This window comes from Primulina eburnea, chromosome 6, assembly GCF_022965805.1.
Source record: "Primulina eburnea isolate SZY01 chromosome 6, ASM2296580v1, whole genome shotgun sequence".
Classification (NCBI taxonomy): domain Eukaryota; kingdom Viridiplantae; phylum Streptophyta; class Magnoliopsida; order Lamiales; family Gesneriaceae; genus Primulina; species Primulina eburnea.
Window position 1 is genome coordinate 24,386,067 of NC_133106.1, and position 25,934 is coordinate 24,412,000.

At 37.6% G+C, this 25,934-nt stretch overlaps 1 protein-coding gene across 1 annotated transcript in view; it reads left to right on the top strand.

The window, feature by feature from the left end:
- LOC140835405 (vacuolar-sorting protein BRO1-like) overlaps nt 1-24,281 on the top strand; it is a 67,856-nt gene extending 43,575 nt beyond the window's left edge. The window contains 1 exon segment of the mRNA XM_073200897.1: nt 24,095-24,281. Coding sequence (XP_073056998.1) covers nt 24,095-24,172 — 78 coding nt within the window. The 3' untranslated portion in view covers nt 24,173-24,281.
- The last annotated feature ends 1,653 nt before the right edge of the window (nt 24,282-25,934 follow it).

Below are 25,934 nucleotides of genomic sequence, written 5' to 3' on the forward strand. Positions count from 1 at the left end.
GACCAATTGGAGGAGTTCCGGAATCAGGCATATGATCTTGCATTGTCATACAAAGAGAAAACAAAGAAGGCTCATGACAAGAGGATCATCGAGAGAGAATTCAAAGAAGGCGAAAGTGTCCTACTCTACAACTCCCGGTTGCGACTGTTTCCCGGAAAATTGAAGTCACGATGGTCTGGTCCATTCGTGATCGCAAAATTTTATCCATCGGGAGCTGTAGAATTGAAAGATGGGAAGGACGGGACATTCACGGTCAATGCCCAGCGCCTCAAGCACTACATGGGTGGCACAGTTGAGCCACAACTTGGAATCACACGGTTCCAAGATCATCTGAACTGAGACGGACCGACAGTCAAGCTCTCGACTATAAATTGAGAACTATTCTTTTTTCCTTCATCTTGCATTCAATTTGATTTTAGTGTAATTTTATGTTTTTTTTATACAAAAAAAAAAAGTGTGAATTGTCCCGAGAGCTCGGCGCTCGGGCGGTAATTTATTACCGCTCGGGCGCGAAGTTCATACAAATGTCCAGAGAGCTTGGCGCTCGGGCGGTAATTTTTTACCGCTCGAGCGCGAACATCTGCCTCTGAAATATTTTTTCCCGAGGACTCGGCGCTCGAGCGGTAATTTTTTACCGCTCGAGCGCGACTGCCTTTTAAGTCGCGAACCCCTTTCCCCCTTTCATTTTCTGCACGCCCCTACCCTCAAAATCCCTAATTCCTCTTCACTCTCTCCCTCAATTTTTGTGTGCAGGTGGTCGATTTCTTCTCCAAACCTCGGCAAGGCGACTCTTCTTCGTAGGAACACACCCCTAGTTCATCAATCGGGTCTTTGCCCCGGCCATCGTCTTCCTCTTCCATCCTTCCACTCCTATGGCTCCTAAAAGACAAAAAGGTAACCCCGGCTCTTCTTCATCGTCTCCCGCGTTTGATAGACATCGTTTTATTAGTGTGGAGGCTAGGGCTCGATACGAGCATGCTAAAATTCATAGGAATCCTATAGCCGAGCGGGGGGTTCGGAAACAATATGAGGACCTCCAATTAGATATTCTTGTCGATATGAGCAGGCGTGGATGGGACCAATTCTGTGATCAACCTCATGCGGCGGTAGTCTCGGTGGTGCGTGAATTCTATGCTAATGCCCCCGAGGCGCGTGATGGTAGGGTGTTTGTTCGGGGAAAACATGTATCGTACGACGCGACTAAAATCAATGAACTCTTGGGGACTGCCGCGGTTGACGATTCTCTCTACGAGGCAATGGCCGCCGACCCGAACTATGATTTAATTCTCGAAACCCTTTGCCATCCGGGCGCAACATGGAAACCGATGGGCGGACCGCCGAGTTGTTTTGAGGAGAGCTATTTGAAAATTGAAATGGCTATTTGGTATCTGTTTGTGGCGCGACGAATGATGCCCGTCTCGCACAAGAGCGAGGTTCAGAAAGAGCGGGCGATACTGCTGTTCGCTTTGGCCAACGAGTACCCAATCGATGTGGGCAAGCTTATCAGTTCTCAGATTACCATGAGTGCTCACAACCGGCATATCGGGCTCTTTTTCCCCACCATCATCTCTGAATTGTGCGCCGGGGCAGGAGTCGTATTTCGTGATGATGAGGAATGGTTGCAGCCTATGAAGGCTATTTGTATGGATGACATCCAGCGGAAACGCGCCAAACGAAACATTGACTTCCCAACTCCGGCCGAGAACACGGGTGGACCCAGCACTGCCGCCCCACGCCGCCTACCACCACAACCCCGCAGGCGAACGACGAATGATAAAATGGATGAAAATCTAGCCTTTCAAGCTCATCAGGGCCAGTTCAATTCGTACGTCGCAGACCATTTGTCTCACCTGGACTACATGATGCGCTCGATGCTTGTGCACGGGGGCGTGGACCCGTCGACCATTCCACCGACTCCGATACCCCCTCCCCCATTCCAGTTCTAGTATGATTATTCTCAACATGGGGAGGCCGCAGGAGTGCAACCGCCGGAGCACGAGGAGGACGACACTTGATTAGGGGAGTTTACTGTTTCCCCTCTTTTGCACATTTATTTTTTATTATTTTGTTTTCTCCTTTTAGCTGTTTCCTGTTTTCTTTTTCTTTCTTTTCGTTGTTTCCGCCTAGCATGTTTATTCGTTTTCATGTTTATTCGTCTGCATTTGTGTTTGCATGCCTATGTTTTAGTCTTCTGTGCAATGGGGACATTGCACACGTCTAGTATGAGGGGGTGGGTAGATTGTTTTGGTTGTTTAGTTAATTGGTTTAGTTTCGTCGCATGTCTTTCGCTTGGGGTCGTTTATGGTGAGAAGACATCGTTATGAGCCAATGATGATTTGAAATGATAGTTACAAAGGTATTGATTGGGTCACTTCATGAATGATACTCTTGATTGTTAAAGCATGAATTTTGGTGCAAAATTTGAACTTTTTGAGCACACATGTGTGGGGGCTGGAATTTTGTAGGAATAATGGTGAAATTTGAAAGTTTTGTGTGGTTAACTTGAAAGACACCATTTATGAGTTGATTTAGCATGTCAACCCGTGAAAATGAGTCGCTAACTGGGACCTTGAATGCGAAAAATGGATCTGCCTTGAACTTTACATTTACCTCCGGTCCAATGCACTGAGTTCAAATATCATACTCCTAACCAGCTATAATCCAAAGTCATATATTCTTAGCCTAGGGAGTACATGTGTGAAAATTGTGCATCAACATGTTGAAATGACAAAGTTTCTTGCAAAAAGAACTTTGAGTAAAAAAGAAGATGTAAAGTGAGGGGGGAGCCGAAATAAAGGGAATGAAATTCTATTCCTAGGCTAAAAGTTGGAGATGTAAGGAGACGAGGAAAGTCAGACGAAAAGTCTTGACGATTGCACAATGAAAATGATCGGTGTACTCCCAACTTGTAGCCGCTTGAGCTTATTTTCCTTCTTTTCAACACCCTTATCTGCACTTAAAAGTTGAATAAAGTTCAATTTATGGCTAGTGATAAATGGACACGGGGATGCATGCTAGTAAGACTCGTATTGAAGTGTTAATTGAGTGACTCGCATGATTTGATAATTGATCTATTTGAAGTGCGAAAATCGGAGCCAAGTGCCAAGTCAAGACAAAAAGGACAGAAGGATTGGCGCTCGGGCGGTGAAATTCTACCGCCCGAGCGCGAGATGAAAGCCCCAAAGGAACTTCGACAGAAAGGTCGGCGCTCGAGCGGTAGTTTTCTACCGCCCGAGCGCGAATGCTGCATATGCCAAGGAAAATTACAGAGAATGTGGCGCTCGAGCGGTACTTTTCTACCGCCCGAGCGCCACCTATTTTTGGAAAGTGTTATTCGCGATTTCTTGCCTGATTTGATGATGGGGAACGATATGGTAAGTCTTGGGGACGAATTGGGGGGAGGATTCAGAGATTTCAGACATATTTTGAGAGCCAAAAAAGGGATTTTGGAGAACTTTTGCACTTGGATTGAAGATTCGACGGTTTCCGGGCATCGTTCTTCGCAGATTTCGTCACGTCTAGTATTTCTAGTTTATTTTCCTTTGTTTAAACATTGTTTTGCTTATTTTAATTATGAATTCTAGTAGCTAACTTTCATATTTGTTGGGATTAAAGGGGATCCTACCCCAAACTTTTAGTTGATTAATTCATATTTTGAGTTGTGCTTTATTCTTGATTATACTACGATTGTTATTGTGTCGTTTGAGCGTAGCTAACTTTTACGACGATTTTATATCACGAGTGAGTTCGAGAGAATAACTAGTGATAGGATCGAGTAGTATAATCTGCGGATCTACAATTTGCATAGACATATGAAATTGGATACGTGCCGATAGTCATAGTCCTTAGGGTCGAAAACTAGGGGATTTCATCAATCGAAATGCGGTTCATTCTTGATAAATGATTAAAGACATTTAATTACTTCATTGAGTGAATTAGTTTGGCATAGCTCGAGAGAGTGTGTTCAATTAAATAGGAAATCCTGTCGGAAGCGTAGAACACAATCGAACGAATTAATTAATTAATAAGGGGTAGGTGAACCAGAATTCCCAACAAATTCTTTTATCATTTGAAATTTAATCCATTGATTTAGCATTCATATTTTATCATTTAATCTTTGAACTTGTTTATTTAATTTTCTTGCATTTTAGTAGTTATAAACAAACAACCAAACTTCGTCGCTAAAGTTTCAATAACTAAAATAATACTTGTTAAATACAGTCTCCAGTGGAACGATACTCGTATTCATATACACTATACTATTACTTGACATCGTGCACTTGCGATTACATTTTGAGCATACAAAATCATATTTTCTTGGGGAATTCATAGTGCAAGTTTTGCTCGATCAGCAACCTCTTTGTTAGTATACACCTTTCCGAGTGCATTTAATTCATTCACAATACTGCTCACCCTTTCATCATATTCGTTCATTGATTCCCCAACCTTCATTTTGATATTGTCAAATTTCTGAACAGCAACAGAGAGTTTATTTTCTTTTGTTTGGTCATTTCCTTCATATAACTGAATCAACTTTTCCCAAATTTCTTTTGCTGTTTTGCACATCTTTATTTTGTTGAACGTTGCTTTATCCAGTGTTTTATATAGAGCATCTTTGGCCACATTGTCAAGATTGGCTTTTCTTTTGTCCTCAGTTGTCCACTCTTCTCTGGGCTTTTGAATTCTCTTTGGTGCCCCTTCAGTTATAGCAATTGTTGTATTTGCTTTCAGAATCTTCATGGGTCCGTCTGTTATGACATACCACATGTCATCATCTTGTGCAGCTAAGTGAGCCTGCATTCTGATTTTCCAGTCATCGAAATCTTCTCTTGAGAACATAGGAATTTTATTGAATGAAGTCATGCTGGCAGATTTATAGATCAGAAGTATTCAAGAACAAGATTCAACTGCTCTTATACCACTTGATAGGATCGATTGACGAGTCAAGAGTGTTTAGAAGGGGGGTTGAATAAACACTCTCAATTAATATTGTTCTTTTCGAGAATTTGAGTTCAGTTTGGTGACAAACTGATCCTCGGAATCTTGTTGGTCAATGTCAATCAGTTAAACTAAGGTAGTTGCGGAATATAACTGACTTACAGATAGAATACAGAACTGAAATGAAATACGCAAGAATTGTTTCTGGATGTTCGGAGAATTCAATTACTCCTACGTCACCCCTTCTATCACAAGGATAGGATCTCCACTAAAAGACTTTGATCCAATACAACACTTGTACAGACCCACTTCAGTTAGGACTTATCCACTGCCTAAACTGAAACTCTTAGTATTACAAAATGATCTCTGTGCGTAACTGATCTTAGCACTACTGAATTAATCAAATATTACAGAGTGCTAATTTGCTCAACTTGTAGCCTTGATTGCTACGAATAAATCAAGTAAGAGTGAGCTTAGATTTTGACAGAGTAACAGCAAGTTTTTTGATTGTTTTCTATTGTCTTCTTCCTTCCTTATTCTGCCATATTTATACTCTTCTTTTCCAACGGTAACTTAAGATAAATTTGAACTCTTGATATCCGTTGGTTTCCACTTGATTGTTCCTTCAACATTTGTTTGCTTCATTTATTGAAATTCGGCGTCTTAATTGCTTTGTCCGAAATACATTGTTCTAAGCAACCTTGGTTGTTGTGCGTTGCTTCTGTAATCTTATTATGTCTTCTTTGTTCTTTCCCGAGACGTCTTCAGTTGAGGGATGCTTGACTTTAAAGCATTCAGCTGAATTGTTTTAACTGATCAGTTCCAGCTGATCAGTTGACTTCTGTATTTTTGTATCAACTGATTTCTGTTGACCGAATTTGCTTGTGCTTATCAGTTGGTTCATATTTTGTTAATCAATTGTCTCTCGTTTTGTCAAACTCCAGAATCTAGTTTCCAACAATTTCCCCATTTATGTGTTTGACAAAACCAAGTAATTTAAGATTGAATAACTGAGCTCTTAGTAGATAAAATAATAGATTGCACAACTGAATTCCTTGTAGATAACATAAATTTCTGAGAAATATCAGTTGATTCTAATAATCTGATTTCTTCTTCAGTTGATCTTTTTCTTCTTCAGTTGTTCTTCCCCCTTTTTGTCAAACGACTCCATTTTGTCTGATAACTTTCGAAGATCAATGGAGAGAAGTTTTACATCTGATGAAATACTTGAGGCAACAGTTGTGAGGGAAGTCTGCAGCAATTTTATTTTGTTTGAGACAGAAGTTTCCAGTCGTTCAACTCTCTGACTGATTACACCTTGAGTTGTAAAGAGTGAGTTGGCTAGTCCGTTCTTTATTTCAAGCACAGTTTTGGTAAGATAATCCATATTGGCTTGAAGACATTTTAGTTTTGCTGAATCAAATTCAGTCAAAGAATCCAATTTGACAGTGTGAGATAGTTGATCATATTGAATTTTCTTGATTTCAGCGAGCATCTCTTGCATGTTGTACTGTATGTTCTGAATTTCTTCAAGAACAATATCCATTTCTGTGGATTGAGTTGGAGGTTGCTGACTAGGCGTCTCTGACTGCTTGGATGTTTGTCCAAAAAGAGTTAATGCTTGATTAGTTTCCATTGTTCTAGTCATAGTCTGAGCTGGACTGTCTTCTTGAATGTTAGAAGGTGATCGTTGAATGGTGGAGATGGATGGTTTATGTACAGGGGCCTCCTGTGGAGATTGGACTGAATTTTGTTCTTGCTCCTTTGATTCAGTGAGCAGCTGATCTTCTACCTGTTCATCAGTTGCTTGTTCAGAGGGTTTGCTTGTTCATCAGTTTGAAGATCTTGTGTGGCAGAATTTTCTGTGTTAACTGGTGCTTCAGTTTGAGCTTTTTCTGAATCAGTTATATCTTTTTCTGAAGTTTGGTTTGGCACTTCAGTTTGATCTTCAGTTTGAGCGGATACAAGTATTTCAGCAATGAGTGTCTCAGCTGGTGCTTCAGATGGTATCCTAATTTCTTGCTCCGGTTGTTCAGTTGAGTAGGCCACTGAGTTTGATTGTATTTCCTCTAGCTGAGCTTCCAAGGAAACAGCTTGAATGATTTCATCAATGTTTGCCAGGGATAGTTCTGCTTCAGAATATAGTTGTTGTTCTTTCTGAGAGGATTGATGCATTCCCTTAACTGGTTCTTCAGTTGCCTGTATTGGGGATGGTTCTTTTTGTGGAGAGGAAGATAAATATTTTTCAGTTTTTGAATTAGTGGATTTGTCATGGAGAACTAGTTCCTGATCTTCTTCCCAATATCTGATTTCACCCTGCAGGCTTCTAAGATCTGTGTCCAGTTGAGTAAACACAGCCCTGTCATTGTAGGCAGTTGGGCTTGTGGGATTGTAGTTGGACTTCAGTTTTGCTACCTATTCTTGCTAGCTTTTTAGCACGAATTTGATCAAAAAAATATTTCTGCCTTTCTAATGCCTGGGGAATTGTAGCAGCTTTGACCACTTTCATCACAATTGCTTCCAGTTTGATGAACTTTTTCAGTTGAGATCTATGCTTCAGCTCTTTAGAAAAGATTTCTGTTCTGAAGCTTTTCCAACAATCAAAAGATTTCAATCGTGATGTGGCAAATTCATTGACCTGTTCCCAAATTAGGTCAATATGTGTTTGAATAACATTAGATGGCCGGGGTTCTTCAACCAGTTTGCCTTTTCCTTTGTCAGTTGATAGAATGTGAGGAATATCCATTCCTGAATGTGTGGAATCCACTGGTTCCCTTAATATTACACCTTTAGGTCTGGCTCGAGGCAAGATGGTAGGAAGATTTACGAGGGTCAAGGGAGCTCTCACCTTAACTGGTGCCTTTGCTTTAGTAGCTGAATCATCAGGTGAGACTACCTGCAAAGGGATAGCATGAATGGGCTATAGAGCAGCTGACTGAACAATTTTCTCGGTTGAAATGACTTCCCCTGTATTTGTTGGTTTTGTTCTTTGAGTTCTTAGTCTCTTAATAAGCCTAGGGGAAGGTGTTTTCTCTGAATCTGATTCACTGAGAATCAGTTTCCTTTTTGCTGTCTTCAGTTTGCCCAAAGTTTTGGCTTTCTTGACTGGTTCTGAAACAAGTGGTGATGGTGCGATCTCTAGTTTGGTTTTTGATGGCAGAGTATTTTTGGCAGTAAAGATCTTGAATTTTGATGATGTTTCAGCATTTTCAGCTATCAACCCCTTCAGTTTTAGCAGATAACTAATTTGAATGGTAAAGCCACATGACTAGTTTGGATGACTTAAGCATATTCTTCAAGATATTGAAAAGAATATATCTCCAATTTACTTTCTTTTCACCCATGATTACGGTCATTACCTGGAATTTTTCAAGTGTGAGGGCAGCATAAGAACCAGATTTTGCTAATATTCCCTTTGCCACGATATCAGCTAACAACTGAATCTCTGGTTTCAGTTCCTTCTTTGGATCGGAGACTTTAATTTTCCGTCCATCAGCAGATAATCGAGACTGCATTTCTTCAATGTCTGGAGTTCTTACTTCAGAAAAACTGACATAACCATCAGTTGGCAAGGAAAATATTTCACCGAAAGCTTCTTCTGAAAGGAGTAGCAACTGATCGTTGATAGTTACAGAGATGGTGTTATTAGCAGTGATAAATCCCTTCCGATATAATTCATTGACTTCTTTGAGATATATTTTCTGAGAGGATTGTCCCAAGAACATCCTGAGACCTGCCGACTCAAGCTTTAGAAATACATTCTTAACGTCTTCTTCTTGAATGGATAGAACTGAGTTAAAATCGATGACCATAGCATTCAGAATGTGGGCTGGGATCTGGTTAGCCATTTCCAAAAGTGTGGTAATCTGCAAGTTGAAGAAGTAAGTTCTGAAATTTGTATGTTCTTAGAAACCGATGTCAATCGTAAGGAATTGAGCTGAATTGAAGCGGGCAAAATACTTTTGTTCGTGACTGTTCAAATTCTGGACACGTGTTAGCCCAAAAAAAATTTGAATAGAAACGTGTGCTCGTGTGCTGTGAACGTGTGTATATGATAACGAACGGTTTTAAAATATGCCACGTCGTAAAAGTTCAGTCACATCATTTGATTTGAAATATAATAAGTTTTTAATTTGTTAACTTATGTGAGAAGATTTGTAAAATTTTCAGCTGAGTAATCAGTTGGGAAACTGATTTAATTCAGCTGAGAGTTTACAAATGATTGTCTTCTCAGTTAACTTCTTAAAAACTGACATTCCCCCTAAATTGGTGCATTTAATAATTAAAGTAGATAAAGTATATTAGCAAGGTAATTTTTTAAAATCAGAGAGGTTATCGGTTTTGCTGAGGCGTTAATGACCCTTCAGCTTTCTTGATAATCTGCTATAAATAGAAGTGATACGGTTAGTTTATGTCATATTCTTAAATATCATAAAATGGCAGATGCAAGTGATTCCAGTCCTTCTCCTTGTTCTGTGGAGGCTAGAAAGGCTGAGATAGAAGACGAGGTCTTCTATGAGAGTCTGCATTACTGGGAGCGATTGCAGGAGCTTGAGCTCTTATACAACTCTGGGGAGGCCACCACTCCTGAATTGATGGCAGAGCTGAATCAAGTGCGAAAGCATTTGAATATTGTTGTGTGGGTGGACGTCTTCAAGGACGGTCACATGTATCAGCTGATGCTCCGCGAGGAATTGAAGATCCTGAGGCGCATAGCTCATTCTCACAGCTTTCTCATGACTGCTCCTTCTTCTTTATCTGTTTGGCTGAAATTTTGATAATTGTTGTGGAAGACAAGTATAATGATGTAATCCAAGCCACTATTCGAAATTAATAAAATTTTTACTTTTTTTTTCTGCAAATGTTATATCTTATTAGTTGTAATAATTAAATGAATTGATGAGGAACTAACTGTCCTAAGTTGATCATAAACTGATACTTTTAAACATTCATTAATAAAATTCAAATTGGTGTGAGTTGACAATGAACAACTGATATCTTAAAGATCCTCGGTAAATGTGAGATATGCTTTAATTGACTTGAGACTCTTCAGCTTCTCTAACGTCATTTTTCTATAAATAAGACAATAGTGATAAAAATGTGATTCCATATCAGTTCAAAAGTATTATAACATGTCTGATTCTGATGCATGTAGTAGCACTCATGTTCATGTGACTGATCAGTCAGCCCTCGCTTAATAGAAATTAAAAGAAAGATGGAAAGATATGTTTTTCAGAAGGTATTGACAACATGGGAAAAAATTCATGAGTTGAAAATGGTGAGTGACAGTGGTGTCATTCCTACTCGTGCTCAGGTGGCAAGAGCTCTGAAATACCTTGAACGTTTTGAGGTTAGGCATGTTAGAGATTTGGTCGAGGACCAATGTCTTTTGGAAGCAATGCTATGGAAGGAGTGGCATGTTGTTGATAAAATTTCGAAGTCTAGGGCATTTGCTAGAGTTTGAATTTATGAATTAAATGATTGGGTTAGGGCTTGGTTAGATTCAGTTGATTCCATGATATCTACTGTAAGATAGGAACGTTGGTTTTCTAAATAAAATGTTATTTTCAGTTTGTTGTGTTTTTTTTTTTTATTTTCTGCATATAATTCTGTTAGCATAACAGCATTACTAATAATTTCTAAGATAAATCAATTAAATCAAGAATATTTCTAAAGTAAGAAAACTTAGCCTCGAGTAATGGTTTTGTGAAGATGTCAGCTGCTTGTTGTTCAGTTGAAATATATTCTAGTCGAATATCCTTCTTTAACGCATGATCCCTGATGAAGTGATGCCTGACATCTATATGCTTGGTCCTTGAGTGAAGAACTGGATTGTAAGTGATGGCAATTGTACTTGTATTATCACAAAATATGGGCGATTCAGTTGACTTGATTCCATAATCCTTCAGTTGTTGCTGAATACAGATCAGTTGTGCACAACAGCTACCAGCAGCAAGATATTCTGCTTCAGTTGTTGAGGTCGCTATGGACGTCTGCTTCTTGCTGAACCAAGAAATCAGTCTGTCTCCTAAGAAGTGACAAGATCCACTTGTACTTTTACGATCAAGCCTACATCCTGCATAGTCTGCGTCTGAATATCCAACTAAATTGAAGGTGGAGTCTTTTGAATACCATAGCCCAACATTTTGCGTGTTCTTAAGATATCTCAGAATTCATTTAGCAGCTGAGAAATGTGATTGCTTGGGATTTGCTTGAAATCTAGCACACATACAGACAGCAAAAACAATATCAGGTCGACTCGCTGTTCGGTATAATAATGAACCTATTAGTCCTCTATATAATGTCGCCTCTAATGATATTCCCCCTTCGTCAGTGTCTAGTTTAACTGATGAGCTCATGGGAGTAGTTGCAGCTGAGCATGATTCCATACCAAATTTCTTTAGCAACTCCTTTGTATATTTTGTTTGACTAATGAATATACCAGTTTCCAGTTGCTTCACTTGCAGTCCAAGAAAGAATGTCAGTTCACCCATCATGCTCATTTCAAATTTGTCCTGCATCAATTTAGCCAACTTTTCGCACAATTTGGGGTTAGTTGACCCAAATATGATGTCATCAACATAGATTTGAACCAATAAAATGTGATTATTCTTAGTAAATTTGAATAGGGTCTTATCAACTGATCCTACGGAAAAGTCATGATCAATTAGAAATTTCGTAAGAGTTTCGTACCAAGCCCTGGGAGCTTGTTTAAGACCATATAATGCTTTGTTCAAATAGTATACATGATCAGGAAGTTTGTAGTTTACAAAAGCTGGAGGTTGTTCAACATATACTTCTTCTTGTAACTGACCGTTTAGGAATGCACTTTTCACGTCCATCTGGTAAACTTTGAAGTTTTTGTGAGATGCATAAGCAAGAAATATTCTGATCACTTCCAATCTTGCAACTGGAGCATATGTCTCATCATAGTCGATACCTTCTTCCTGTCTGTATCCTTGTGCTACTAATCTTGCTTTGTTTCGTACAACTGAACCATCCTCGTTCAGTTTATTCCTATATACCCATTTTGTTCCTATAACAGTTTTTAAAGTTGGTCTTGGAACTAAATTTCAGACATTGTTGTGAGTGAACTGATTTAGCTCTTCTTGCATAGCATTTACCCAGTTAGGGTCAGCAAGAGCTTCATCAGTTTTCTTTGGTTCCATTTGTGAGACAAATGCTGAATGAATAAATAAATTTAACATTTGATTGCGAGTTTTTACTGGATCAGATGGATTTCCTATTACCAGTTGTGGTGGATGTGATTTTTTCCATCTGTACTCTGCATTTGTTGCATCAGAAACTTCTTCAGTTGGTAACTGAATGTAGTTTTCAGCTTCAATTGATGCCTCGTCAGCTGGTGTTTGAATGTTAGCAGTTTGCTTTAATAACTAATTGTCAGCATTGACTTCTTGCTCATTTAATTGTTCTAATATATCTGGTTCTGGTGTTTGAAAGATGTTTTGTTTATTATGACTTTCATCTTTGTCATCATCTTCCAAACTGATATTTGTAAATCGATCAGCTAGCTCAACTTGATCAGTTGGCTTATCAGTTAGTTCAGTTTCATCAAACTCAACATGCGCAGATTCTTCAACGTTTAAAGTTTTCTCATTAAATACTCTATAAGCTATACTAACTGATGAATAACCAAGGAATATTCCTTCTGCAGATTTGGCATCGAATGCTTTTAATTAATTTTTACCATTATCATGAATAAAACATTTACAGCCGAATATTTTGAAGTAAGTGATTATACTTTTTCTTCCATGCCAGATCTCATATGGTGTTTTCATCTGATTCTTATTAATCATTGATCTGTTCTGAGTATAACATGCAGTGTTTATTGCCTCTGCCCAAAATCTTTGAGAGATACCAGAATCAGCAAGCATTGTTCAAGCAGCTTCTTTAAGGGTTCGATTTCTTCTCTCAGCTACACCGTTTTGCTGAGGAGTTCTTGCTGCTGAGAGCTCATGTTTGATTCCAGCATTTTCAAGAAATTTTGAAAAGTGTTTGATTGATGAATTCAGTTCCTCGATCAGATCTGATTCGATAAATCCCAACTGATTTTTCAATTAAAAGTCTTTTAAAAAGTTTAATCAGTTGTGCAGCAGTATGATCTTTGGATTTGAGAAAGATAACCCAAGTAAATCTTGAAAAATTATCTACTACCACTAAGGTGTATTTCATTCCCCCTAAGCTCATGACTGGTATTGGACCGAAGAGATCCATGTGCAATAGTTCTAAGCATCAGGATGAAGATTTACAGCCCTTGTTTTTTAAAGAAGATCGTACTTGTTTTCCATACTGACATGCTGAGCAAAGTTTATCTTTTGAAAAATTTATTTTGGGCAAACCAGTTACAAGTTCATGCTTAGTTAGATAGGCAATGGATTTAAAGTTTAAATGATTCAACCTTTTATGCCACAACCAGTTTTGAGATGATTTTGAAGCAATAAAGCAAACTGGTGCATGAGTCATTCCAACTGACTTTATATGTGTTTCCACATCGTTTGCCAGTTAATATGATTTCATCAGTTGATGTTCTGACTGAGCATGAGTTTTTATCAAATTGTACCGAGAATCCATTGTCGCATAACTGACTGATGCTAATCAGGTTATACTTCAGATTCTCTACTAATAAAACATCTTTAATAATAAAATTACCATGGATAAGCTTACCCTTACCCACGGTTTTACCTTTGGAATTATCTCCGAAACTGATGTTTGGACCACTATATTTGGTCAGTTGAGATAGCATACTTGCATCTCCTGTCATATGTCGTGAACTACCGCTGTCCAAATACCATATTGAATTTTTATCTGTACCTGTTGCCTGCAAGCACACACATAATATGATTTGGTACCCATATTTATTTGGGTCCTAAGTTTATTAGTCCCTTTGGAACCCATACTTGGATTAGTCTAACTGACTTTCCAGCAGCTGTATATCAAGTGGTTTTTCTCGGCTTTTGTGTGCTTGGTGAATAGTATACAGATGATACAGTATGTGTTTTAGTCCTATTCAACTGATTGTTCAATCTGTATCTCTTTTGAACTGGCTTGCAGTTATAGTAATTGACATAGCCATTCGAACAGTTTTTGTGAAATCTTTTTTATGACCAGCTTTGTGAATCAGTTGAAAGCTTTTGGCTATAGCCAATCCCATATCTTCTGGCCTTGTTCAACTTCTCAGTAGGTTGTTCAATCAGTTTGCTGGGCTCAGTTTGTTCTTGTACCACTGCTTCTTTGACAAAGTGAATATACTTCCCTTTGTTCATTGTCAGCTTTGGTTGAGTATCATTTGAAAGCGTTTCTCCTTGATTACTGAACCCTAAACCAGTTTTATCAGAAACTGATTTTTGTGAATTCTGCAACTCATTCAGTGCAGTAGATGACTTATTCCAAGATTGAATGAGTTCAGTCTGTTTTGAATTTTCAAGGATCAATTTCTGGATCAGTGACTGATCTTTCTTTCTTTCTGCTTTTAACTCAGCAATTTCCCTTCTTAGACTCAACTCATCAACTGATTCATCAGTTTTGGTTTTGTTGTCCATGGGATCATTTTGCTTTGATTTTATTTCCTCAAATGATGATGCAAGTTTATGATACTCATTTACTATTTCATGCAGTGTTAAAATGAGTTCTTCTCGTGTAAAATCAGTTGAACTGAAATCAAATACCTGTTGACTTGTAAATTCTTCTTTTGTATTATTTTCCATTAGACATTTGACTTCTTCTTCATCACTTGAGCTATATGAGCTTTCTGGTTCTGATTCGTCACTATCAGTCTCTGCCCATTTGGATTTGTTTTCTTCAGCTAATAGAACTTCATGTTTCTTTCTGTAGGTTTTCTTATCATCTCTGGGTCTTCTCTTATGCTCATATGATTTCTTTTTTCTGTCAGTTGATCCTTGATTGTCCTTTTTAGGTTTAGGACAATCAGCAATATAATGACCTGTTTTGCCACAATTGTAGCAAGCATTTATTTATTCTTTGGAATTGTTTCTCTGGTATTGCTTCTGAAAGTTTCCTTGGTTCTTTCTCATGAAGCTCCCAAACTTCTTGATGAATAATGAATGCCATAGCATCATTGCTTAACTGATCGGCAGATTTCTCGACTGAACCAGTTGGTTCTGTTCTTCTAGCTGCTAGAGCAGTTGTAGTTGTAGGAGTAAGTGGTTCTCCTTCTCTGCTCTGCAACTTCAAATTCATAGGCCTTTAAATCAGCAAATAGTTCATGAAGTTCGATCTGGTTTAAGTCTTTAGATTCTTTCATAGCCATAGTTTTGACATCCCATTCCTTTGGAAAACCTCTCATTACTTTTAGTGCAACCTCTTTGTTAGTATATACCTTTCCGAGTGCATTTAATTCATTCACAATACTGCTCACCCTTTCATCATATTCGTTCATTGATTCTCCAACCTTCATTTTGATATTGTCAAATTTCTGAACAGCAACAGTAGAGTTTATTTTCTTTTGTTTGGTCATTTCCTTCATATAACTGAATCAACTTTTCCCAAATTTCTTTTGCTGTTTTGCACATCTTTATTTTGTTGAACATTGCTTTATCCAGTATTTTATATAGAGTATCTTTGGCCACATTGTCAAGATTGGCTTTTCTTTTGTCCTCAGTTGTCCACTCTTCTCTGGGCTTTTGAATTCTCTGTGGTGCCCCTTCAGTTATAGCAATTGTTGTATTTGCTTTCAGAATCTTCATGGGTCCGTCTGTTATGACATACCACATGTCATGATCTTGTGCAGCTAAGTGAGCCTGCATTCTGATTTTCCAGTCATCGAAATCTTCTCTTGAGAACTATAGGAATTTTATTGACTGAAGTCATGCTGGCAGATTTATAGATTAGAAGTATTCAAGAACAAGATTCAACTGCTCTGATACCACTTGATAGGATCGATTGACGAGTCAAGAGTGTTTAGAAGGGGGGGTTGAATAAACACTCTCAATTAATATTGTTCTTTTCGAGAATTTGAGTTTAGTTTGGTGACAAACTGATCCTCGGAATCTTGTTGGTCAATGTCAATCAGTTAAACTAAGGTAGTTGCGGAATATAACTGACTTACAGATAGAATACAGAACTGAAATGAAATACGCAAGAATTGTTTCTGGATGTTCGGAGAATTCAATTACTCCTATGTCACCCCTTCTATCACAAGGATAGGATCTCCACTAAAAGACTTTGATCCAATACAACACTTGTACAGACCCACTTCAGTTAGGACTTATCCACTGCCTAAACTGAAACTCTTAGTATTACAAAATGATCTCTGTGCGTAACTGATCTTAGCACTACTGAATTAATCAAATATTACATAGTGCTAATTTGCTCAACTTGTAGCCTTGATTGCTACGAATAAATCAAGTAAGAGTGAGCTTCGATTTTGACAAAGTAACAGCAAGTTTTTTGATCGTTTTCTATTGTCTTCTTCCTTCCTTCTTCTGCCATATTTATACTCTTCTTTTCCAACGGTAACTTAAGATAAATTTGAATTCTTGATATCCGTTGGTTTCCACTTATTGTTCCTTCAACATTTGTTTGCTTCATTTATTGAAATTCGGCGTCTTAATTGCTTTGTCTGGAATACATTGTTCTAAGCAACCTTGGTTGTTGTGCGTTGCTTCTGTAATCTTATTATGTCTTCTTTGTTCTTTCCCGAGACGTCTTCAGTTGAGGGATGCTTGACTTTAAAGCATTCAGCTGAATTGTTTTAACTGATCAGTTCCAGCTTATCAGTTGACTTCTGTATTTTTGTATCAACTGATTTCTGTTGACCGAATTTTCTTGTGCTTATCAGTTGGTTCATATTTTGTTAATCAATTATCTCTCGTTTTGTCAAACTCCAGAATTTAGTTTCCAACAAAGTATTCTCTGCCTAAGATCGTAGATTTATTTGATCAGCTTCAGCGTGCATCAGTGTTTTCAAATATAGATATTCGATCAGGATATCACCAACTGAAGTTGAGAGAGTCTGATGTGCACAATAAGGCTTTCAGTATGCGTTATGGGCTTTACGAGTTCATGGTGATGATCTTCGGTTTGACTAACGTGCCGACGATCATCATGGATCTCATGAATCGTGTATTTCAGCCATATTTGGATCGTTTCATCATAGTTTTTATTATGACATACTGATCTATTCGAAGAGCATAGAGGAGCACAGTCAACACTTGAGAACCGCATTGCATACTTTTAAGGACAGACAGTTATAGGCCAAGTTCAGCAAGTGCGAATTCTAGCTCGACAGTGTGCACTACAAGAAAAACTCTAAACGACAATGGATAAAATCCGTTGTCTTAGGCCATTCCGTCGCAAAAATTAGCGACGGTTATTGAATAAGCTATCGCTAAGTAGCGACAGTTTTTGACTAAATCCATCGCCATTTTTTACGTAAAATAAAAAAATTACTTTTATAAATTAATAAATCTACAAAAAAAATTACAATCTGACTAAGCTAGTAATATCTATGATCTTAACTAACACTTAGAAATTTACCCATGAATTGAAGCGAAAAAACTTATCCTATTTCGAAATTAAAATCGTCTAAGAGAGAAAAATTTTTGTGTGAAGGAAATGGACTGAGGACGTGTATATTTATATAAAATTTGCCACGGTTTAACCATTAGCGACGGTTATTATTAAACTGTCGCTACTAGCGACGGTTATGCTAAATTCGTCGCTATTAGCGACTGTTGTTAAAAAATCGTCCCAATTTTAAAATTAACGACGGTTTTAGCAAAAATTTTAATTTAAAAATTACGATGGTTTTATAAAAACTGTCGTTAAATATAGCGACGGTTTTATCAAAAACTGTCGCTAATTTTAAGATAAAATCATCGCAAAATATTTCAACAGTTTAAGATAACCATTGTTGTTTGTCCGAAAAACACGCTAATAGACAACGGTTCATAGTTTATAAACCGTTGTCTTTTTCCCCCAATAAAACGCTAAAAGACAACGGTTTTTAGAAAACCGTTGTCGTAGACACATCAAAGACAACGGTACTTAAAAAATTGTTGTCTATGAGCGGGTCTTTTTAGGCTACGACAACGGTTTTTGATTAAACTGTTGCTTGAAAGAAAAAAACACAACGGTTTTTTAGTCTTTGATGTGTTGTTGAATGCATATTTTCTTGTAGTGGTGGCGTTCTTAGGCCATATTATTTCCAAGGATGGAGTAGTGGTTGATCTCAGCAAGGTTGCGGCAATCGGAAATTTGCCAGTTCCTAAGAGTGTGACAGAGATCCACAATTTCTTGGGTCTAGCTTGGTATTACATGAAGTTCATTCAGGGCTTTTCTTCTATGGCGGTACCCATGACCACTTTGACAAAGAAAAATTCTAAATTCATTTGGGGACCAGAGTTCTAGGAGAGCTTTGAGAAGCTGAAACAACATTGATTTCAATGCCAATTCTAGCAACGCCATTAGGGCAAGGGGAGTATGTGCTATACACATATGCTTCGAAGCTTGGTTTGTGCGCAGTTCTGATGCAGCATGAAAGAGTGATAGACTATGCATCCAGACAACTGAAGGTTTCATGAGAAGAATTACCCGAATCATGACCTTGAGTTAGCAGTAATAGCATTCGCTCTGAAGATTTGGAGACACTATCTATATGGGGAAAAGTGCAAAATTTTCATAGATTACAAGAGTTTGAAGTACTTTTTCACACGGAGAAATCTAGATATGAGACAGCACTGATAGTTAGAGCTAGTGAAGGACTATGATTACGACATTAGCTACCACCCGGGCAAGGCTAATGTGGTATCCGACGCACAGGGTAAGAAGACTGCAATGGTTGCAAATTTGTCTATTCAGATACCATTGTAGATAGAGATCTAGAGATTTGATCTTGCAGTTTATGCTATGGGCGATGCTCGTAATCTTTCTACCCTGACAATACAATTGACGCTAAAGGACTGGATTTGAGCAGGTCAATCTTCTGATGAGCAATTACAAAAGTGGAGAATGAGGGATGAATCTAAGGGTCTGAGATTGTATTCTGTCGAGGATGGTGTAGTTCGATATCTCGACAGACTGTGGGTTCCTAGTAGTGATTCACTGAGAGAAAACATTATGAAGGAAGCCCATAGCACCCCGTACTCTATTCGCCTAGGGAGTACAAAGATGTATAAGGATCCATAATCCTTGTATTGGTGGCTGGCATGAAGCGAGATATTTTGCGCTTTGTGTCTGAGTGCTTGACATGTCAGTAGGTTCACTAAATCAGCTCATTTTTTACCGATCAAGAAGATTTTTACCATGACTCATTAGGCAGAGCTGTACATCAGAGATATAGTCAGATTGCATAGAATTTCAGTGTCCATCGTGTCATATAGGGACCCGAGGTTTAGATCTGCATTCGGGAAGAGTCTCCATCAGGCATTGGTTAACAAGTTGTTATTCAGTACGGCTTTTCATCCTCAGACCGACGGTCAGTTTGAGAGAGTGATTCAGATCTTGGAGGATCTACTCAGGGCTTGTATGATCGACTTCCAGGGCAGCTGGGAGCCGAAGTTACCTCTTGTGGAGTTCACATACAACAACAGTTACCAAGAGTCTATCAGTATGGCTCCTTACGCGGCACTTTATATGAGAAATTGTAGATCACATGTGTATTGGGATGAGGTAGGTGAAAGAGCAGAGTTGGGTTAAGATTTCTTCAGACAGACTGCAAAGCTAGTAGTCAAGATCATGGATATGATGAAGACATATCAGAGCCAACAGAAGAGTTATGCAGATAAGCAGGCGCAGAGATCTAGAATTTGCAGTGGGTGATCACGTCTTTGTGAAAGTTGAGCCTATGAAGGGTGTAATGAGATTTGGGAAAAAGGACAAACTCAGTCCTAGATTCATAGGATCATTTGAAATTCTCAAGAGAGTTGGGACACTAGCCTATAGAGTTGCATTGCCGCCAAATCTGGCGAGAATTCATAATGTTTTCAACATCTCGATGATGCGGAAGTACATGTCGAATCCTGTGGGGACCCGGACGCTAATCATCTTCTTAATCGTTCTTTGAGAATAATTGGATCAATTAATTAAACTGGGTCTAAAAAAAATTTTAAAATTGGGCTCTGTATAAACAAGTGTACAAATCTACACAACAAGTTATATTCCATTTTATTTAAATACACGATCAGTGCAATATCTACAACATGATCTAAAGTACAAAATCTGTTCAAAGTACAATCATAAATAAACTAGTGTCATCTCAATCACATAACCATGACTAGTTCTACGTCTAAGTCCGGAATCACCACTTTAATCATCATCTCTCATTCTCTTCTTGACCCTGATCTTGTCCCACATGTTTTCATGCACACATACAAACACAACAACAGTCGGATAACTCCGGTGAGAATAGAATTCTCAGTATAAACAATGTAGACATGCAATGTATAAAATCATAAACATTTATTAAAAGCATGAATCATAATCTGAAACATAATTCGATACAAACATGTAACATAATCTATGAAACATAATCGATACAAGTCTGTAAATCAAGCTCTGACTCTTATTCTTTGACTCGACTCAATCTGGCCTAGTCTAGGGATCACGGTTGAATAAGAACGCAACAACTCACCTACTCTCCTCAGCTAGATGGTGGTACGTTCTTATTCCCAGACTTTGGTACACTATATCGAATATCTGCAATAGAAGCTGATCTGCATTCTAAGCAACATCGATATAAACCAAATGTCCAGTGACCTAGCACCTCTGCCAATAACTCTGTCACGACTTGGCACATCTGCCAAAGACTCTCTATCTCAAATCAATCGTCTAAATCATGCTTTCTATAAATCAATATAACAAGCATATAGATTCAATGAATTCAAATATATCAAATGAATAAAAATAAGTATGTGGTTTAGGGAAACTCAAGTTACATCTCACTCGAGTCATTCTCCATGTTCAATCATTGATTATTACCTTTCTTTTCGTAGTCTCGGTCTGAAGAAATGGAAGTTTTGAATTCAAAGCTGTCAATACAATCTAAAATGACATATTCGACAGGTACAATATCAATATTCAACTCAACTCAAGTCTGTTCTGATCAATACTCAATCTAATTCAATATCGACGGCATAACAGTACAATTTCGATATCCCCGTCAACTCAGACAGCAATAGATATCGTTTACAAATCACAACCAATAGCCAATACAATCTATAACCTCAAAATCTGAATAATCTCAATCCAATAGCTGGAAAATCATAACAATTTCATAGACTGTATGTTCTTAAATCCGGTTTCGAATCTACAATGTCTAATATATCCAGGACACATAATAATATAATCATATCACAATTCCTCCAATATCATAATTTCAAATCATACTGAAAATAAAGAAAACTTACATATTCTTGAAGTTTTCGACGAGAGGAGCACGGTACTGTGTTCGGATTAAAAATCGGATAATCGAATTTGCCAAAATCACAAATCTAAGGTACGAAGAAAACTTGCAAATTCTCTGAAGCCTTTCTCAATTTTTTTGGCTGTAATAATGAAGGATTGTACATTTATATATCAAAGCGCATGGTGTAGACAAAGTGTCCTACTCAAATCCCATTAATTGCACTTAAGCCCCTGAAATCTTCACTATTTGCAATTTGGTCCTCACAACTCTTTTTAATTCAATTTCAATCCTATGGAATTGTAAAACCATGGAATATGACTCAACATTCCAAAATTCATAAATTAAATAATCTCGGAATAAAATGATAAAATCTCGGGCATTACAAATCCCTTCACATATGCTGAATTATGACTGCTGAACCTGTCTTTCGAGTAAATACCTACCCAGATTTCGGACAGTAAGAAGAGGAGACTCCAGAATAAGGTGATCCAAATGGTCAAAGTTAAGTGGGTGAATCATTCCGAGGAGGAGGCTACTTGAAGACCGAGGCTGAGATGAGAAGTCGATACCCAGAGCTTTTCGGTAAGTTTTAAATTTCAAGGAAGAAATCAATTTAAAAAGGGATGAATTGTAAGGTCTAGAAATTCGAACGATGTAATCTGACTGAATGCAAATCTAGGGTTTTATTAAAATGTCTGACTTATTATTTTTAATGCATTAATACGATTAGGACATGATTATATGCTTTTACTTCATGAGTTACTAGATTTCATTTATACTGGCTTTTAGTAGTATTTTACGCGTGAACGAGGAACAGAGACCGGTGACAGTTAAGAAAAATGTTTTATTTAAATAATTACCTTCAATTATTTAATATATGGTGTATTTAATTTGAATTTTCGAAAATGAGCATTTTAAAGATATTTTTACGCAACGAACCTATTTTAAACCGATGTTGATTTTTAGCTAAGCAGAGGACATTTTGAGGGTTCGGTTAATATTTTTGAAAACATATCTAAACGAAATATTTTAAGCACGTGTCATTGGGCCTAATGGGCTTGTTCTATTGGGCTTTTGGGCCTAGACCTCTACATTTTAATATTTTAAACATAGGCCCATTATCGTAATTAATTATTATACCAATTTTTCACTCCCCAAAACCGCACCCCCACCTCCCCTCTCTCGACCACTCACCTCTCAAAAATTGCAGTAGCTTTGGTTCACTTTTTGCAAGAAAATTTCAGTAGAAGCTTGTCCCGTCTCTCTGGTGCTCGTCCCTCGCTTCGTTGGTTCGATTTATTTGAGTGTTTAATGTTTATATACTAAGGCACGCCCAATTCCTTTTTTCTCGTCTTTTCACACAATAATACATGTTATTGGAGTGATTATGCATGATACATGTCGGATCGAATGTTTCGACTCGGTTTTTACACGTTTTTCTTCATGTATATGGTTTTTGCTTTCATGTATATCACGTTTTGACATGTCTTGCAAGGGGATGCCAAGATCGAGGGTTAGAGGACTCACATCTGGTTGAGAATGTTAAGCACTAGGTTCAGAGGTGGATTGCGTTGGTATGAGGCAGATCAAATTTCAAGTTTGTGGCTCGGTTTTGGGGCGTACGGGTGGTTCACGTGTATCCAAGTGCATGGGGCTGAGGGTCACAGCTAGGGCAGTTCAAAAGGAGCAGTGGTGGTTTAGAAGAGGTTGGTTCGAGTCTGTTCTGGGCTGGTTGGGAGTAGGGTAGACTTTTGCTTCGAAGTTGAATTGAGGTTTTTGCTCGCAGGTGTGGCATCGCAACACCGCCCTTTTTGTGCCATAGCGCTCGAGCTTTGGCCCTTGTAGCACCGTAGTGCTGGTGCTTGGCGCCTAGGTGCTAACCAAGCATCGCAGCACTACACAGCCAGTGCGCCTAGGCGCTAGTCCTGTACTTGAGGGTTAGATATTTTAGTACACATGGTTTGTTTTGGGTGTTGATATGTCATTGTGTCCGAGGTTATTTAGAGTTTAATTGGATCATACGGGGTTTGGTTAGGAGTCTCTGAACTATGGTTAAGTTTCGGGTAGGTTCGGGTTAAAACCGGGACTCCGGTCTAAGTTTTAATCTGATTATAGAAGTTAAAGTCTGAGCTCGAGTTTACATCTAAGAAATGATTACAAATATGTTTTTAAGGCGTTTGTTAAGTTTGATTGGGAATTGTTCATTTTGCACTCGAGTTATGTTAGCAGTCATGGTAGTGCCCTGACAACTGTTTATGCATATTTAAAATGTATATGTTTATTATGAACATGCATTTTTATATTAATGCTGGAAAACACGTTGCATGCTTGGTTTTAAGGAAATGTATGTATATGCATGAATTTTACAAGTGATGAATATGATGACATGTTTTTGAAGAAGGTGAGTTGGTTGTGACTAATACGAACACGAACACCAATATGTAAGGCCAAGGCTCAGTGGACAGATAAAACTGTCACTGATCTCCCCACCATCAGATACCGCAGTTATACATAGATGGATCCATTGACTTAGAGCTGATACAAAAATCACAACTAATGATCTCAATTTGATAAAGGAAAATGAACACGTATATGATGATATGATGGGACATTATTTGAAGATGTTTATGTTATGTTTAAATTCATACTTTTAAAGATCATGAAACTTATTTTAATTATAGTACTTTTCACTGTTGTATAATTTGTATGTGTACTTGTTATAACAGTTCAAGTGTGATGAGTCTTTATACTCACTATGTGTGATTGATGCAGGTGAACAGTTTGTTGATGAGGATACTGGAGGTGCTGAGGACTGAGTGGACTAGGCCTTGTGGTGTACAAGAAACCTGAGGACCTTGCATTTCTTCCGCATAATATGATTAGGAGTCATGGGATTTAAAGAGTAGTTCAAAATGTTCTTTATTTTTATGCTTTGGTGATTGTCAGATTTCTAGATATTCGATGGTGGTCATTTTTAAACAGTAACTCCTTTGATGAAGTAACATTTTAAGATTTTATTTAACTGCAGTTATTTTTATTCAGTGATTGGATGACTATTAAAATGCATGATTAACTTATTTATATGTTTATGAATTTGAGTATTTTCGTTCATAGTTTCAAAGAAAAAAATATTAGTATTTAAGAGGTATACATTAAATTATTTGTATGAGTGTTTGGTCAATTAAAGATATTCAGTTTCAGTGGAAGTTTGTAACTTTAAATGTTTTATAGAAACTTTCAATAATTTGATTGTGTAGAAATAAATTTCAAGTTAAGTCACACTCTAATTATAGTTTAAAGTTTGATTTCAGTAAGGTTTAAATAAGACCAGTTGTAAATAGGCATGTACTGATCACATTGCATGAAATTTCCGTGCTACACATTCAATTCATGATCCATGTCATTTAGTTCTGTTGGCATATGTGATCATTGAGATCATAAGGTCATAAACATAATTATAAGGTCACAAATATAGCCCAAGTGAGAGATTTCTGGATCAATTTTATGTATATGAGCTTATATGTGAATAATTATGTGTTGTGGTTTGTTTATTAAGCTAAACTCAATATAAAGTTGTCAACTAATGTTTCGGGTTATTGAACTTTAATGTATCTAATAGGTTGTAGGTCTTTAATGTGTATAGACATAAGTGTAATTTCACTTTTGTGATAGAGTAAAACAAAAATATCAAAAGATAATGATAAACATTATCTATATATGGGATATAGTTTTAGATCACATGCAATCACCTTCCAATTCTCTCCCATATTAAGAACATTGTTTAGAAGATAAAACTAAAGGATTCTTTCAATGAAAATAGCACGTAGATATGGAAAATCATGGTATGTTCTAAAGAATTTAGGATTAGGTATAGGGGTGTCAAAAATGAACCCGACACGCTAACCTGACACGGGACGACACGAAAAATATCGGGTTTGGGTTGGGGGTTTTCGGGTTCGGGTCGAAACGGGTCGACCTGAATGCAAACCCGAAAAAAAAAAATTTCTCGGGTGGGTTCGGGTTGCCCCGGGTTGACCTGAAAAAAATATCAGGTCACACAATGACCCGACCCACCCAACCCACCCAATCCATCATGTTTTTTTTTTAAAAAAATTTTACAATTTATATAACTATTTTCTAGACCCAGAGTATAATAGCGACGGATTTTGACTACAACCGTCGCTAATAGCGACGGGTATTAACAAAACCGTCGCCGATCAAGATCGGCGACGTTTTTATTAATACCTGTCGCTACTTAGCGACGGTTTGTATAAAATGTCGCTAATTTTGCGACGGTTTCAACAAAAACTGTCGCAAATATTTTTTTTTTAAATGTTATAATTATTTAAATCTGAAATACAAATATATTGTGCTGTATAATCCAAAAAAAGTTAACAAAATTTGAGAAATGTAATCATATTATTAATCTGTAAATAATAATACAAGTGTTTCATACAAAATGAATCAGCCATGTAACGCTCCATCTCCTCCTGTGATGTTGATTTAAAATGAATCAAATTGAATTTTTTTTAATGTAACGTTGATGAAAATAACGAAATTTAATAAACTTACGTGGAGGAGGCGGGATCGCGTGTCAACGAAAGATCCATCT